This window comes from Aegilops tauschii, chromosome 2 (genome assembly GCF_002575655.3).
Source record: "Aegilops tauschii subsp. strangulata cultivar AL8/78 chromosome 2, Aet v6.0, whole genome shotgun sequence".
NCBI classification, from domain to species: Eukaryota; Viridiplantae; Streptophyta; class Magnoliopsida; order Poales; family Poaceae; genus Aegilops; species Aegilops tauschii.
Genome location: NC_053036.3, coordinates 302,952,995 through 302,969,549, shown reverse-complemented (window position 1 = coordinate 302,969,549; position 16,555 = coordinate 302,952,995). Strand labels below are relative to the sequence as shown.

The 16,555-nt window shown below is 45.8% G+C and overlaps 1 protein-coding gene across 1 annotated transcript in view; it reads right to left on the bottom strand.

Moving 5' to 3' along the window:
* The window catches only part of LOC109782467 (protein YABBY 1), a 68,160-nt gene extending 52,226 nt beyond the window's left edge, over positions 1-15,934 (bottom strand). The window contains exon 1 of the mRNA XM_045233012.2: positions 15,679-15,934. Coding sequence (XP_045088947.1) covers positions 15,679-15,750 — 72 coding nt within the window. The 5' untranslated portion in view covers positions 15,751-15,934. The remainder of the gene's footprint in view (positions 1-15,678) is intronic.
* Between the last annotated feature and the right edge of the window lie 621 nt (positions 15,935-16,555).

The window sequence follows — 16,555 nt, the reverse complement described above, 5'->3', positions numbered from 1 at the left end:
CTTGCTACACATTTCTTTTGGCAAAAGATGAGACAGGATGTTGAGCGTTTTGTTGCTCGCTGCACTACATGTCAAAAAGCTAAGTCACGACTCAATCCTCATGGTTTATATATGCCTTTGCCTGTACCTAGTGTTCCTTGGGAGGATATATCTATGGACTTTGTTTTAGGTTTTCCTTGAACAAAGAAGGGGAGGGATAGCATATTTGTTGTCGTGGATAGATTCTAAAAAATGGCACACTTTATACCATGTCATAAAAGTGATGATGCTATTAATGTTGCTGATTTGTTCTTCCATGAAATTATTCGTTTGCATGGTGTGCCAAATACTATTGTTTTAGATCATGATACTAAATTTCTTAGCCACTTTTGGAGATGTTTATGGGCTAAGTTGGGGACTAAACTGCTTTTTAGTACTACTTGTCATCCCCAAACTGATGGACAAACTGAAGTAGTCAATAGAACATTGTCTACTATGCTTAGGGCTGTTTTGAAGAATAATAAGAAAATGTGGGAAGAATGCTTGCCTCATATTGAGTTTGCTTATAATCGTTCATTGCATTCTACTACTAAGATGTGCCCTTTTGAAATTGTGTATGGTTTCCTACCTCGTGCACCTATTGATTTGTTGCCTCTTCCATCTTCGGAGAAGGTTAATTTTGATGCTAAACAACGTGCTGAATTGATCTTAAAAATGCATGAGTTAACTAAGGAAAACATTGAGCGTATGAATGCTAAATATAAACTTGCTGGAGATAAGGGTAGGAAACATGTTGTGTTTGCACCTGGAGATCTTGTTTGGTTACATTTGCGTAAGGATAGATTTCCTGATTTGTGCAAATCAAAGCTAATGCCACGTGCTGATGGTCCTTTTAAGGTGTTAGAGAAAATAAATGATAATGCATATAAACTTGAGCTGCCTGCAGATTTTGGGGTTAGTCTCACTTTTAACATTGCAGATTTGAAGCCTTATTTGGGTGAGGGAGATGAGCTTCTGTCGAGGACGACTTCATTTCAAGAAGGGGAGGATGATGAGGACATCAATACCATTGTTACACCCACAACCTCTGCTGTTGTACATACTGGACCAATTACTAGAGCTCGCGCACGCCAATTAAATTACCAGGTACTTTCGTTTCTTGGTAATGATTCTAATGTTCATGAGAATATGATGCTGCCTAAATTGGATACATTTGTTTTGCTTACAAATGAAGGGCCTAGCTTTGAGAAGCATGAACATTGGAGCAAGAACAAGCATGGAGATGATGGTATGCGCATGGGGGACAAGAACGGAGTTACAAGTGATGATTTCAGGACGTTGAAGTGTAACATCCCAAATTTTCAATTTGGAATGTTATACATTAGATCATCATTGCATAGCATATTTTATTTGCATTCTGGGAAATCCTCGATAAATCCTAAGCAACTCAAGGACCCTCGGAGAGAGTTGGGGATTTTCCCGGTTTTTCATATTTGATTTTTATCAAATAATAAAACGAGGATTTTTGGTTTTAATTATTTTTCTCTCCGAAAAATATTTCATATTAAAATAAATGAGAGGAGAAAATATGACTTCTCCAAAATAATGGAAATATTGGAGGAAATATTAAAATCAAATATTTGATTTTATCGGATTTTATTTGCAATTTTAATTGCATTTAAAAAAATTGCACGTTTTCAAAACTGCATTTTTGGGCCAAAAAAATGTTCATCTCGTTCTAATTATTTTAATTAGACGGGGAAAATTTGTTTTAACATTTTTTGGATTTTTATTTATTTTTCTGCGATTTGTTTAGATTCGGCGAATATTTTAAAAAAACCCGCGCCCGACTGGGCCGAGGCCCAGCCGAGCCAGGCCGGCCCGTCCCGTCGTCGTCTCCCTCCCGAGCACGCTCGCGCGCCGCCGCCGAGTCCGGCTCGTGCACGCCGCCCGCCGCCGCCTTGCCCCCTCCTCCACGCCACCCCCTCCCCCTCCTTAAATACCCCCTGCCCCGCCACCTCTCCCCACCCCGCCGCCCAACCCGCACCCGCCGCCGCCCGCAGGAGCGCCCGCGCCGCCGCCGCAGCCGCCGCCCCGGAGCCCGTGCGCCGCCGCCTCCCGCCGTCGCCCCGACGCCGCCCGAGCCCCGCCGCCCCTCGCCGCTCCGCCGGAGCTGCCCGCCGAGGTAGCCGAAGCCGCCGCCGCCGAGTCCGGTTTTAAAAAAAAACGATTCGGTTTATTTTTTTCTAAACCCTAGTTTTTTTAGATCGGTTTTTTTTCTGGTTTTATTAATTAGAGAACGTTCACCGACCCGTTCGTTTTAACGAACGTGTTCGTCGGATTGTCGCTGTTAACGAACGTTCGTTCGTTTAACTGTTCGTCAGTTTTCTTTTTCGTCGGATTTTCCGCGATTATTCCAGATCGCGATTTCTGATCAGATCTTCGCTTTCGTTTAACTTTTCGCTCGTTTATCGGAATCAGGCGATTCAAGCGCCTAGAGTTTCGTCTCGAAATTCTCTTTCCGTTTAACCTACTCAAACAAGTTTTTGCTACTGTAAAATTTGACCTAGATCCAGATTAGTAAATGAAGCTTGTTTCTCTCGCCGTTTGATTTTCGTTGCTTCGTTCGATTTGATTCTTTTTGCAAACCGGAGTTCTTAAGTTGAACTTTCTGGTTGGATCGTTATTTGAGTTTTACTTGTGCATTAGATGAGTACTTATTGTTTGCTTGTTTGTTTGCGATAGAGTACCCGGAGTGCGCCGCTTGCTACTTCGAATCTCTAGGTTTCGCGGATCATCAGCAAGGCAAGTAAAACTTTGATCATACTCTTCCATACCCAGTTTTTATTGCATTAGATCAATCCTTGAACATTGCATGGTTAGGATCTAATTAAATTGTGGGTATTGGGAAGTAGATGAGGTAGTACCTATCACCTGTTTTATTATCAAACCCTTGGGAGTTACTTCTACGTTTGCTTATATTGCCATGCTATGCTTGTAGACGTGGATTGGGTTTGAGAGATATTCACGAAGATGTGAGATTGTTAATTAATGGTTTACTTAAGGTGGCAACTAAAACTCACATCTGGGTGGATTGAGGCACCTGGAGAACCCAGTGCTGCCTGTATTTTTGGATATCCCGGAGTACCCGTGTGATCATCCTATGGACCGCCACCCAGGCTCAAAGGGATCATGAGATTATTCATGCTAGAAACTTCCGTGTGTAGCCACAAGCTATTATGGGCTCTAGCATAGTTGATTAAGTTGTGTGAGCTCTTGAAGAGGTAGACTAGCATATGTAGGGGATGTAGGTGGTACGGTCTACCCGGAGTAGAGAGTTTACGCTTCTGAAAGACTGTGTCTCGGTCATCCGTTTCTCAAACAACATGTAGTGCGAGAATCAAGCGGAGGCGATCGAGTCTTGTGGGGAAAAGTGCACAAACCTCTGCAGAGTGTACAAACTAATCATGATTAGCCGTGTCCCCGGTTATGGACATCTTGAGTATCTAGTACCTGGATTATCATATGAATCTCATCACCATGTTACTTTAATTAATTTTGTTGGGTTAATGATGATACTTAATTGGGATTGAGTTGGAGGTACCTTCTCAATGTTTCACAACCACCATGATAGTTAAATAAAATTTATTACTTTGCAGTAGGGAAAAATTGGCTTTTCACAAAATTGTAACCATAGAGCCTTCTACCAGCCATATATGCATGTAGTATAGCCTTATTATGTTCATTATTCTCTATGTGTTACATTACCAGCATATTCCATGTGCTGACCCGTTTTCGGGCTGCAACGTTTCATATTGCGGACTTTTCAGACGACGAGTAAGGTGCCTTAGGTCGTGGTCTTATACTCAGTGATGCCGTTGGAGTTGATGGACTCACTTATCTTCGAAGCCTTCCGCTGTTATCGTATTTAGATGGCCTTAAGCCATATTTGTCATACTTATTCTCTCTTGAGATTTTCGTTGTAATAAGTGTGTGATTGCTACTCTGTTAAAAATCCTCCATTTGTACTGTGCATGTCAGCATTACTGATCCAGGGATGACACTGGTGCACAATAGCACAGACTGTTTGAGGTCTGGTCGCTACAAAGGTGGTATCAGAGCACACGCTGACTGTAGGACACGACCACTAAGCTTAAACCCTAGAACACTTCTCTCTTCTCATTTCTGACTCCTCTCCACTTTCTACTTTTTTAGGAATGGCGGATGCAAGGAGCAAGTTCATGCAACCAGATGAAGATACGCCTTTTGGACGACACTTGAAGGAAGTCACTAAGTACTTGAACATTGGAATACCAAGCATCACCGGAACCTACAACGCCACATTACCTGAAGAAGAGAGCTGGAAGATTCAAGTTCAAGTTCCAGGAAGGACGTTTACGCCAGTCACTGAGCCTATAAAGTTGGCTTTTGAAGCACCAACCTGGAGTTTAGGGAAGAGCATGGCAGCCCACATCTCTATGGGATGCATTGGAGAAGTCTACCACAGGGAGCTTAAGGATACTATTTATCAGATTTTTGGACGCCGAGACGAGCAATGGGAGATGATTAGCACTAAGAAGGATGGATCCATTGCAGCTTTCATCCAGGAGCAAAACCAACACATTCGTCGCCAGGAGAACCATATGTGCTCAGACAAGATAGATCTGAAGAAGGCATTGACGAAGATCAAGGAGTTGGAGGAAGAACTCAAGGCTACACGCAAGGATTATTTGGAGGAAATCGTCGCGCTAGTAGGGAAGAATGACGACCTGGAGAAGAAGATTGGAGTACTCATGGGAAATCCAGTGCCAAAAGCAGAAGATGATGAATGCGCTTGCCCGGATAACTACATCATCATCGACGACACCGACTCGGACCCTAGTGAAGATGACTTTGTTGATGAAGCTGGAGCGGATATCATGGAGTCTTCGACTGATCAAAATTTCTAGTAGACCACCATATCAGTAGTAGTATTCTCCCATATATATAGTATAGTTCAAGCACTTTTGTAACGCTAGTTAGATCGATTGTATGCCTTGTTTGAATTGATTGAGTGATATTGATTGTGTTTGTCTCATGAGCATATGGGTAGTGTTTTCTCTCTAGACCTCATTCTATTCTAAACTCTCATCTTTTCTAACCTATCAGATGCCTCCGAGACGCGACACCGGATTTGTTTTCCCACCGGAGATCACCCAGTTGATTCAGCAACAGAATGCCCTGATGCAAGTGTTAGTACAGAACCAAGGCAACAACAACAACAACAACAACCCACCACCACCACCTGTTGATCACTTAGCCCGTTTCTTGAGGCTAAATCCGCCGGTGTTTTCCAGCAGCACCGAGCCGATAGTTGCAGATGATTGGCTCCGCAAAGTTGGAAGGGAGTTGGCCACTGCAGGATGCACAGATGCGGAAAGAGTGCGTTTTGCCGCACATCAGCTTGATGGACCCGCAGCATCATGGTGGGAGAATTACACAGCCACACATCCTATTGACACTGTCACATGGGACCAGTTTCAGCAAGCTTTCCGTACAGCCCATGTTTCAGCAGGAGCTATGGCTATGAAGAAGCGCGAGTTTCGTAACCTACGCCAAGGAGGACGCACCGTAGGCCAGTATGTGGAGGATTTCAGTAAGTTAGCACGTTATGCACCAGATGACGTTGCTACAGATGCAGCCAAGCAGGAGAAGTTTTTGGAAGGATTGAATGATGAGCTGAGCATGCAGCTAATGGTAGCAACCTTCAACAACTACCAGGAGTTGGTAGATAGAGCGCTCATGATTGAAGGGAAGCAACAGCAGATTGAAAACCGTAAGAGGAAGTATGGACAAGGGAAGTATAATTCTGGAGCCCAGCAGAAGCCATGTTTTGCCCCGAAGCCGGGAGGACAGTTTCAGCATACCCATGGAGGAGGTAGTTCGCACAACCATAATGGCTCCAAGAATGGTAATGGGAATGGACGAAGCAACGGGCAGAACCGCACCAACCCTTCAACCCCAGCCAAGAGGGATCTAAGTCACATTACTTGTTTCAAGTGCCAGAAGACTGGACATTATGCAACCGACTGTCCTGAAGCCCAGAATGGAAATGGCAATGGAAGCTCTGGGAAGAAGCCGAACCCTTTCAACAAAGCACAAGTGAACCACGTGAGCGTGGAAGAGGTTGAAGCACAGCCTGATGCAGTAATAGGTAAGTTTATGGTTAAGTCATTTACTGCACTCGTTCTTTTTGATACTGGTGCATCGCATTCATACATATCAAGGGGATTTGTGGATAAGTATAAACTGCCAACCCAAGCCCTTAGGTCACCCATGTTAGTAGCCTCGCCAGGAGCAGAGTATACGGCTAGTTTATGGTGTGAACGGTTACCATTAAGGATTGGTAACTACCTGTTTCCCTCAGACCTAATAATATTGGAATCGCAAGGATTGGATGTGATATTAGGCATGGATTGGTTATCAAAGTATGAAGGGAACATTGAGTGCGCCAGTAAGTCGATTTTGCTTACCACCCCAGAAGGAAGAAGGATTAAGTATGTATCCCGGCATGTGCCGAAGAGGACTCAGGTGAATTCCTTATCAGGAGTTGTACAGGAGGAAGTACCAGTGGTGAAGGATTACCCGGATGTATTTCCAGAAGAGTTGCCAGGCATGCCACAGGATAGAGACATTGAGTTCTTGATTGAACTTTTGCTAGGCACATGGCCAATATCTAAGAGACCGTACAGGATGCCCGCAAAAGATTTGGAGGAGATTAAGAAGCAGATTAAGGAGTTATTGGATAAAGGCTATATTCGCCCAAGTTCGTCACCTTGGGGATCACCAGAACTTCTAGTGGAGAGGAAAGATGGGTCGTTGAAGATGGTTGTTGATTACCGTGGATTGAATGAAGTGACCATCAAAAACAAGTACCCACTGCCGATGATCAATGATTTGTTTGACCGCTTACAAGGAGCTAAAGTATTTTCCAAGATCGATCTACGATCAGGATACCATCAGTTAAAGATTCGAGAGCAGGATATACCTAAGACGGCTCTTACCACCAGGTATGGGCTATATGAGTATACCGTTATGTCATTTGGTCTGACTAACGCACCTGCCTATTTCATGAACCTGATGAACAAAGTGTTTATGGAGTTTTTTGGATAAGTTCGTCGTGGTGTTCATTGACGATATTTTGGTCTACTCAAAGAACGAAGAGGAGCATAAGGAGCATTTGCGTTTGGTACTCGAGAAGCTCAGAGAACATCAGTTATACGCCAAGTTCAGCAAATGTGAATTTTGGCTGAAGGAAGTTGGATTCCTCGGACATGTTATATCCGGAGAAGGAATAGCAGTAGACCCCGCCAAAGTTGACACAGTAACAAGTTGGGAATCACCCACGTCAGTTGGAGAGATCCGGAGTTTTCTTGGACTTGCAGGATACTACCGGAGGTTCATCGATAATTTCTCGAAGATTGCAAAACCCATGACTGAGCTATTAAAGAAGGACACCAAATTCAATTGGACTGAGGAATGTGAAGCTAGTTTCCAAGAGTTGAAGAAACGATTGGTTACATCACCAGTGTTGATTCGGCCAGATCAGCGCAAGGATTATGAAGTTTATTGCGACGCTTCTCGTCGAGGACTTGGAGCAGTGCTTATGCAGGAAGGAAGAGTTGTGTCATATGCTTCACGACAACTTAAACCCCATGAGAAGAATTATGCCACGCATGATTTGGAATTAGCAGCCGTAGTGCATGCGTTGAAGACCTGGAGACATTTTCTCATCGGAAACCATTGTGAGGTGTACACGGATCACAGGAGTTTGAAGTACATTTTCACGCAGAAGGAGTTAAATCTCAGGCAGAGGAGATGGTTGGAGCTTATTAAGGACTATGATATGAGATTGCATTATCACCCAGGGAAGGCTAACGTAATAGCAGATGCGTTGAGCCGCAAGAGCCATGTCAACACACTCATGACAGGAGAGTTACCCCAGGAGTTAGCCGAGGATCTTCGCGATCTATGTTTGGAGATAGTTCCAAGAGGCTATTTAGCAACGTTGGAGATTCAGTCTACCTTGATGGAAAAGATCAGAGAAGCTCAGAAGGCAGACAAGGAGATTGACGAGATAAAGGAAAAGTTGAGCAAAGGAAAAGCCAAGGGATTTCGTGAGGATGAGCACGATACCTTATGGTTTGAGGACCGCGTTTATGTGCCCAATGATCCGGAGATCAGGAAGTTGATCTTGCAAGAGGCCCATGATTCACCGTATTCGATTCACCCAGGAAATACCAAGATGTATTTGGATTTGAAGGATACGTTCTGGTGGACCGGAATGAAGAAGGATATTGCGGAGTATGTAGCAGTTTGTGATGTATGTCAGAGAGTGAAGGCAGAACATCAGAAGCCAGCGGGATTGCTACAACCGTTGCCGATATCCGAATGGAAGTGGGATAAACTAGGCATGGATTTTATCACGGGATTGCCCAGGACTCGTTCAGGCTATGACTCAATATGGGTTGTAGTCGACCGTTTGAGGAAAGTAGCTCATTTCATCCCAGTGAAGACCACTTACACCAGTGCTAAGTTGGCAAAGATATACATGACCAGAATCGTATGTTTGCATGGAGTTCCGAGGACCATTGTATCAGACAGAGGAACCCAGTTTACCTCGAAGTTTTGGAATCAGTTACATGAAACCTTGGGAACCAGGCTAGAATTCAGTACAGCCTTTCACCCACAGACAGATGGACAGACCGAGAGAGTCAATCAGATTTTGGAAGACATGTTAAGAGCTTGTGCGCTAGATTATGGATCTAGTTGGGACGACAATTTGCCGTATGCAGAGTTTTCTTACAACAACAGTTATCAAACCAGTTTGAAGATGGCCCCTTTCAAAGCTTTGTAAGGAAGGAGGTGTAGAACACCATTGTTATGGGACGAAGTTGGGGACCGTCAGTTGTTTGGACCAGATTTGATTAAAGAGTCTGAACAGAAAGTGAGGTTGATTCGCGATAGGCTCAAGGTAGCCCAGTCCAGACAGAAGAGTTATGCGGATTCAAAACGTAAGGAGACAGTTCACGAAGTCGGAAACAGAGTTTATCTTCGAGTGTCACCACTTCGAGGAGTAAAGCGCTTTGGAGTTAAGGGAAAGTTAGCGCCTCGTTTTGTAGGACCATACAGAGTTTTGGAACGTATGGGAGAAGTTGCCTACAAGCTGGAATTGCCTGAAGGATTGTGAGGAGTTCATGATGTATTTCACGTTTCCCAGTTGAAGAAGTGCCACGCAGAGATGGCTGAGATACCGCTGAGAGATACAGTGCCACTGGAAGCGATTCAGCTGGAAAGTGATTTGACCTATGAGGAGAAGCCAGTTAAGATTCTTGAGTATGCCAGCCGAGTCACCCGCAGTAAGGTTATCAAGTTTTGCAAAGTCCAGTGGAGTCACCATACGGAAGATGAAGCCACCTGGGAGCGAGAGGAAGATCTACGGAAGAACCACTCTCACCTATTTTCTAGCCAACCCGAATCTCGAGGGCGAGATTCATCTTAAGGGGGTAGGTTTGTAACATCCCAAATTTTCAATTTGGAATGTTATACATTAGATCATCATTGCATAGCATATTTTATTTGCATTCTGGCAAATCCTCGATAAATCCTAAGAAACTCAAGGACCCTCGGAGAGAGTTGGGGATTTTCCCGGTTTTTCATATTTGATTTTTATCAAATAATAAAACGAGGATTTTTGGTTTTAATTATTTTTCTCTCCGAAAAATATTTCATATTAAAATAAATGAGAGGAGAAAATATGACTTCTCCAAAATAATGGAAATATTGGAGGAAAAATATTAAAATCAAATATTTGATTTTATCGGATTTTATTTGCAATTTTAATTGCATTTAAAAAATTGCACGTTTTCAAAACTGCATTTTTGGGCCAAGAAAATGTTCATCTCGTTCTAATTATTTTAATTAGACGGGGAAAATTTGTTTTAACATTTTTTGGATTTTTATTTATTTTTCCGCGATTTTCTTTAGATTCGGCGAATATTTAAAAAAAAACCGCGCCCGACTGGGCCGAGGCCCAGCCGAGCCAGGCCGGCCTGTCCGTCGTCGTCTCCCTCCCGAGCACGCTCGCGCGCCGCCGCCGAGTCCGGCTCATGCACGCCGCCCGCCGCCGCCTTGCCCCCTCCTCCACGCCACCCCCTCCCCCTCCTTGAATACCCCCTGCCCCGCCACCTCTCCCCACCCCGCCACCCAACCCGCACCCGCCGCCGCCCGCAGGAGCGCCCGCGCCGCCGCCGCAGCCGCCGCCCCGGAGCCCGTGCGCCGTCGCCCCTCGCCGCCCCACCGGAGCTGCCCGCCGAGGTAACCGAAGCCGCCGAGTCCGTTTTAAAAAAAAACTGATTCGGTTTAATTTTTTTCTAAACCCTAGTTTTTTTAGATCAGTTTATTTTTTTTTCTGGTTTTATTAATTAGAGAACGTTCACCGACCCGTTCGTTTTAACGAACGTGTTCGTCGGATTGTCGTTGTTAACGAACGTTCGTTCGTTTAACTGTTCGTCAGTTTTCTTTTTCGTCGGATTTTCCGCGATTATTCCAGATCGCGATTTCTAATCAGATCTTCGCTTTCGTTTAACTTTTCGCTCGTTTATCGGAATCAGGCGATTCAAGCGCCTAGAGTTTCGTCTCGAAATTCTCTTTCCGTTTAACCTACCCAAACAAGTTTTTGCTACTGTAAAATTTGACCTAGATCCAGATTAGTAAATGAAGCTTGTTTCTCTCGCCGTTTGATTTTCGTTGCTTCGTTCGATTTGATTCTTTTTGCAAACCGGAGTTCTTAAGTTGAACTTTCCGGTTGGATCTTTATTTGAGTTTTACTTGTGCATTAGATGAGTACTTATTGTTTGCTTGTTTGTTTGCGATAGAGTACCCGGAGTGCGCCGCTGGCTACTTCGAATCTCTAGGTTTCGCGGATCATCAGCAAGGCAAGTAACACTTTGATCATACTCTTCCATACCCAGTTTTTATTGCATTAGATCAATCCTCGAACATTGCATGGTTAGGATCTAATTAAATTGTAGGTATTGGGAAGTAGATGAGGTAGTACCTATCACCTGTTTTATTATCAAACCCTTGGGAGTTACTTCTACGTTTGCTTATATTGCCATGCTATGCTTGTAGACATGGATTGGGTTTGAGAGATATTCACGACAGAAGTGAGATTATTAATTAATGGTTTACTTAAGGTGGCAACTAAAACTCACATCTGGGTGGATTGAGGCACCTGGAGAACCCAGTGCTGCTTGTATTTTTGGATATCCCGGAGTACCCGTGTGATCATCCTATGGACCGCCACCCAGACTCAAAGGGATCATGAGATTATTCATGCTAGAAACTTCCGTGTGCAGCCACAAGCTATTATGGGCTCTAGCATAGTTGATTAAGTTGTGTGAGCTCTTGAAGAGGTAGACTAGCAGATGTAGGGGATGTAGGTGGTACGGTCTACCCGGAGTAGAGAGTTTACGCTTCTGAAAGACTATGTCTCGGTCATCCGTTTCTCAAACAACATGTAGTGCGAGAATCAAGCGGAGGCGATCGAGTCTTGTGGGGAAAAGTGCACAAACCTCTGCAGAGTGTACAAACTAATCATGATTAGCCGTGTCCCCGGTTATGGACATCTTGAGTATCTAGTACCTGGATTATCATATGAATCTCATCACCATGTTACTTTAATTAATTTTGTTGGGTTAATGATGATACTTAATTGGGATTGAGTTGGAGGTACCTTCTCAATGTTTCACAACCACCATGATAGTTAAATAAAATTTATTCCTTTGCAGTAGGGAAAAATTGGCTTTTCGCAAAACTGTAACCATAGAGCCTTCTACCAGCCATATATGCATGTAGTATAGCCTTATTATGTTCATTATTCTCTATGTGTTACATTGCCAGCATATTCCATGTGCTGACCCGTTTTCGGGCTGCAACGTTTCATGTTGCAGACTTTTCAGACGACGAGTAAGGTGCCTTAGGTCGTGGTCTTATACTCAGTGATGCCGTTGGAGTTGATGGACTCACTTATCTTCGAAGCCTTCCGCTGTTATCGTATTTAGATGGCCTTAAGCCATATTTGTCATACTTATTCTCTCTTGAGATTTTCGTTGTAATAAGTGTGTGATTGCTACTCTGTTAAAAATCCTCCATTTGTACTGTGCGTGTCAGCATTTCTGATCCAGGGATGACACTGGTGCACAGCAGCACAGACTGTTTGAGGTCTGGTCGCTACATGAAGCCACCATAATGTGTGCATGAAGCCTTGGACGAAATATACAAGATGCTACTTCATAACTTTCGTCCAGAGGCTATTTTAGGTGCTGCGTCACCTTATTATTGGGCCAGGCCCATGTAATTTCGAAATACTTGAGTATAGGCTATTTTTAGAGTCCGTATGTGTGGGGAAACAAGAGATAAGGTTGGTTTCGGACCCCTTACCCAAGGGCCACGAAATTCCCCCCTCTTCCTCCATATATACAGCCCTTAGGGCGTCGTTTAGACTTTGGGTTTTGTTTAGATTAAAAGTTCGCCATAGCTGCAACTTCGCATACTTCGTTTGTGTTCAACGACCAGACAAAGGCGTCACAGAACCCCACCTTGATCAATAAAGCTTTCATCTTATATTCGCAATATCCAGATTGCAATCTCAGTTTCTTGCTTGTTCTTCGTTTGCTCGCAGGAAACAGACCCTCGTGGTCAGGTTGATCGTGCTCCGGCGTGGTCAATAACCTCTCGGAGTTGGTTTAGCGATTGCTAAGGCGCGACGTCCTCGCACGTTCGTAGTCGGATCGTCAAAGTCGACTTCCATCAAAGCGATATCCATCATCTCATCGAAAGACGGGACACCTTTGCCTCTATCAAGAGCCCTCCCTCTCCCTCTCCCGTGCGCCACCGCCGAGCCCTCCCTCTCCCTCCCCTGATGGCCGAACGTTTCCCCGGCGACGAGGCGGCGGCCGAGTCGTGGCTCCTGTTCGAGGCCAACATCCCGGTGCCGCCGGACATGCGTGCCGGGCCGACGGGGTGGAGGCTCAGCAACGGGGGAGTGCCCATTCCCCCGTTGCCCGACGCCGTGGCGCGCCCCAACTACTTCGCCGCCGAGGTGGAGATCGAGCAGCTCGCCCTTCCCCAGTACGCCGCCGACAACCACGCGGCGTGGGCGGCGTACTTCGAGCGCCGTCAGCAGCAGAGGCTGGCGTCCACCAACGGGGCGCCGGTGGTGAGCGGCACGAAGAACAGCGAGGGGCGCCACCTGTGGTGGGGCGTCCCAGGCCGCACGCTCGAGGGCGTGCTGACGCACCTTGAGGGCGGCAACAACCCGCCGCTGGCATACCCTCCTCGGCGAGGGCGGCCGCCCCGGCCCACCGCCGACGCGGCGGGCAATGGATGCCCAGGAGGTTCGGCTCCTCCTCGTCGTCCTCCTCGCACTCCTCCTCACGGGCTTCTTCCCATTCCTCCGGCTCTTCGGCGCTGCTCGGCGTCAAGGCCGAGCCCGCGGCGGAGACGCCGCTCGGCCGGCGCACTCGAAGCGCAGGCATCGTCATCAACGAGGGCGGCCGGCGCGCCTCCTCGTCGGCTCTTCCGCGCTTCGTCAAGCCAAAGACGGAGCCGGGTCTCCCCGCCGTGAAGACGGAGTACGGCGACGTGGAGCTTGACGACGACGCGGCCCTGGAATGGGCGCGCAAGGACTCCTGAAGATGGCGAGGGAGCGCCAGTCCGCTGCCCTTCGGCGGTTCGAGCAGCGCCGCCGGGGCCGCGACGAAGGAGGAGTCGTCGTCATCGAAGACAGCGACGACGACGACGACGACGCGCCGCTGCCACCAGTCCGCGTTGGTGACGCCGGTCAGGGGTCCACCAGGGACGGCCGCGTCAAGGAGGAGAAGGCCGACGACGATCACCGCGGCGAGGATGGCGGTGACGACGGCGACTACTCGGCGTTCAGCGATTTCTTTTTTTAGTTATATTTGCTATGTACCGCGTCGCGAACATGTCAATATATGCCAAAGTTTACCGAAATTTAGCCGTGTTTAACCGAACTTCGCCGAACGTTTTTTTTAAATTAGACGCATCTGGGGCGGTCCTGAGACCGACGACTGAGGACCAACTCACCTCAGGCCTTTTTTTACGCCGACTCGTCCCTTTAGGCGTCGCTCTGGAGGGCAACTGCTGGAGATGCTCTCATATCCATATCGTACCCTGATGTATGATGAGAAAGCAAATGGCATCTCCTCCAGGTGACAGGCAATGACATCTCTGGTCGAAAACGACAACATCCTCTCTCTCTCTTAGTAAGGGCATGCATGATGAAAACGTAAAAAAGTAGCGGAAACTTTATACAGGTGAAAGTTCATGCCACCCTCTCTCGATCCAGCCTCTCTTTCAGCACATGACACATACACAGACCCCCACCTGCCCAAACATCGAGAAAGAGGAAAATGACATGACAAGCAGATCCACTTCCCTCTCCACATCCGCAGAATGACTCTGTTTGGAGAGGAGAGAGATAGAATTCAAGGTTGTGGCAGCTTAAATTTTATCAGTTAATTAAAGTAGTAACGGCTCAAACTAAGCTATCTTGTAAAGCAGCGGTACTGGGTAATATCGCATGAAAAACTAAACAAATATGTGGTCAAAGAGGATTTAATCAGCTGCAGCCTGTACGCATGCATGTCTAGTCTTGACTTGAAAAAAAAAATTATATTTCAATGAACATATGAAGATTATTTCCTATTTATTACTCTCAGAAATGTATACACAAAAAGAAAATAGGTTATGGCGGTTTCTTGAATGGAAATCGAGGAGGCTCGTTGTTTCAAAAAGAAAGCGTTACTCTCAGAAAATCTATTATCCCATGCAGCAGGTTTCCTTCCCAAATTACATCCAATGAAGAAACATTATGTATCTTTCTTGATCTACAGGGATAAGTTTATTTAGTTCTAGAAAGCATGAAAACCTGCCATTGTGCAGAACATTTCTGCGAAATTATATGTGAAGATAAGACCAAATTAATTGAGATATAATTTGCTATCTAAAACCATTGCATCAAAGGGTAGTGGCTAATCCCAGTTATGCACGCGAGATAGTCTATGGATCTAATCCCAAGTAAAGCACCACTAAAAAGAACAAAACTAGATAGTTCAAGGAGAAATAGTTTTCCATTTGTTACCGAAAAAATGGTACATCTGCCCAAAGTGAAGAAGGCAAAACAAACCAGAAATGGACAGTGCAAAAGAAATCGACGCAGTAATATAGTACTTGTTGCTGATGATATGTATGAACAGATCCGTGTATTCATATTTAATGTTGTGAAAATATTGAGAAGGGAAAACATCAGTGTTACCTTATTGATGCACTATGAAGTTTACTGAAAACACCGAATGTTCAAACTAAAATGTAAGTGGGCAACTGAAAAGACAAAAAGGATACTGTACAACTTGATGGAAATTAAATTATTGTAGCAACGAGTGTGCAGCGAAGGCCTGTTCCCCAAAACTACATGAATTGAACTGTTGACCTAAAAAAAAAACTGCTGTTAACCCCTTCAGAAAATCGAACAGTACCGAATAAATAAAGATGGCCTCAAATTGGGGGAGAGAGACAGAGAGAGAGAGAGGAGGAGGAGGGGGGGGGGGGGGGGGGGGGGGGGGGATGTGATACCACAAGGATGGTGTTGCAATAGTTGCAGTTTACATAGCAAACATGCTCCGAGGCGAACTGGCTAGATGACATTTTTTTCCTTGCAATCTCGAAGCACCGAAGAGGGGGAGGAAGCAACGCAAGATATATGTGTAAACAGAACGATGCCTCTTATGCTCTATATATGGAAGATCTGGGAGAACATAGCCGAATTATTTCCTCTGTCCTTTGAGTTATGTAGAGAGAGGAGAGAGCGCGCCTGAGTGGGAGGAGAAAAGGTCGGATGCAGCCGCGGGGGCAGCAGGTATCTGGTGTCAGTGACTAACAAGCTACCAATTGCAAGCGGCTAGCCACAATTTGTGAATTACTTTGTTTGTATACTTGAAAATAATACATGCTATTTCGGGTTGCTGTGTTGCCGTTAGGTACGTCACTGACTTTGCTGGACCTACCATCTTCTGTTTGTAGTTTACCTCTGGGTTAACTGTCCATGGATAATGTCAAATCGTGAAGCAACTCAGCCGCCGCCTCCTCCTATTCCAAAACAAAGCTAGGGTCCGTGCCACTCGTCGACGCCGCCGTAGGTCCACCTCGTCTCCAGTGGCCCTAGGTCCATGGGACGCGGTGGATCCTGGCAAGGGCCGGCGGGGAGGCTTCATTGTTAGTCGTTCCTTTGATTTTTCTTAGCGTTTATGTCCTGCTCAGGAAGGCGAGACGGCGGCGGTTCCCTGTAGATGTAACAAAGGTCTTCCCGCCTAGCCCCCGTTCCGGTGGCGCGTCTAGCATCATTGGTGGGCGTGTGGAGGTGTGTCTCTGGCGGATCTATCCTCGATAGATTTGCTTGGATTTGGTTGTTGTTCATCTATGTTTGTGTGTCTTCAGGTTGGATCCTTTTGAT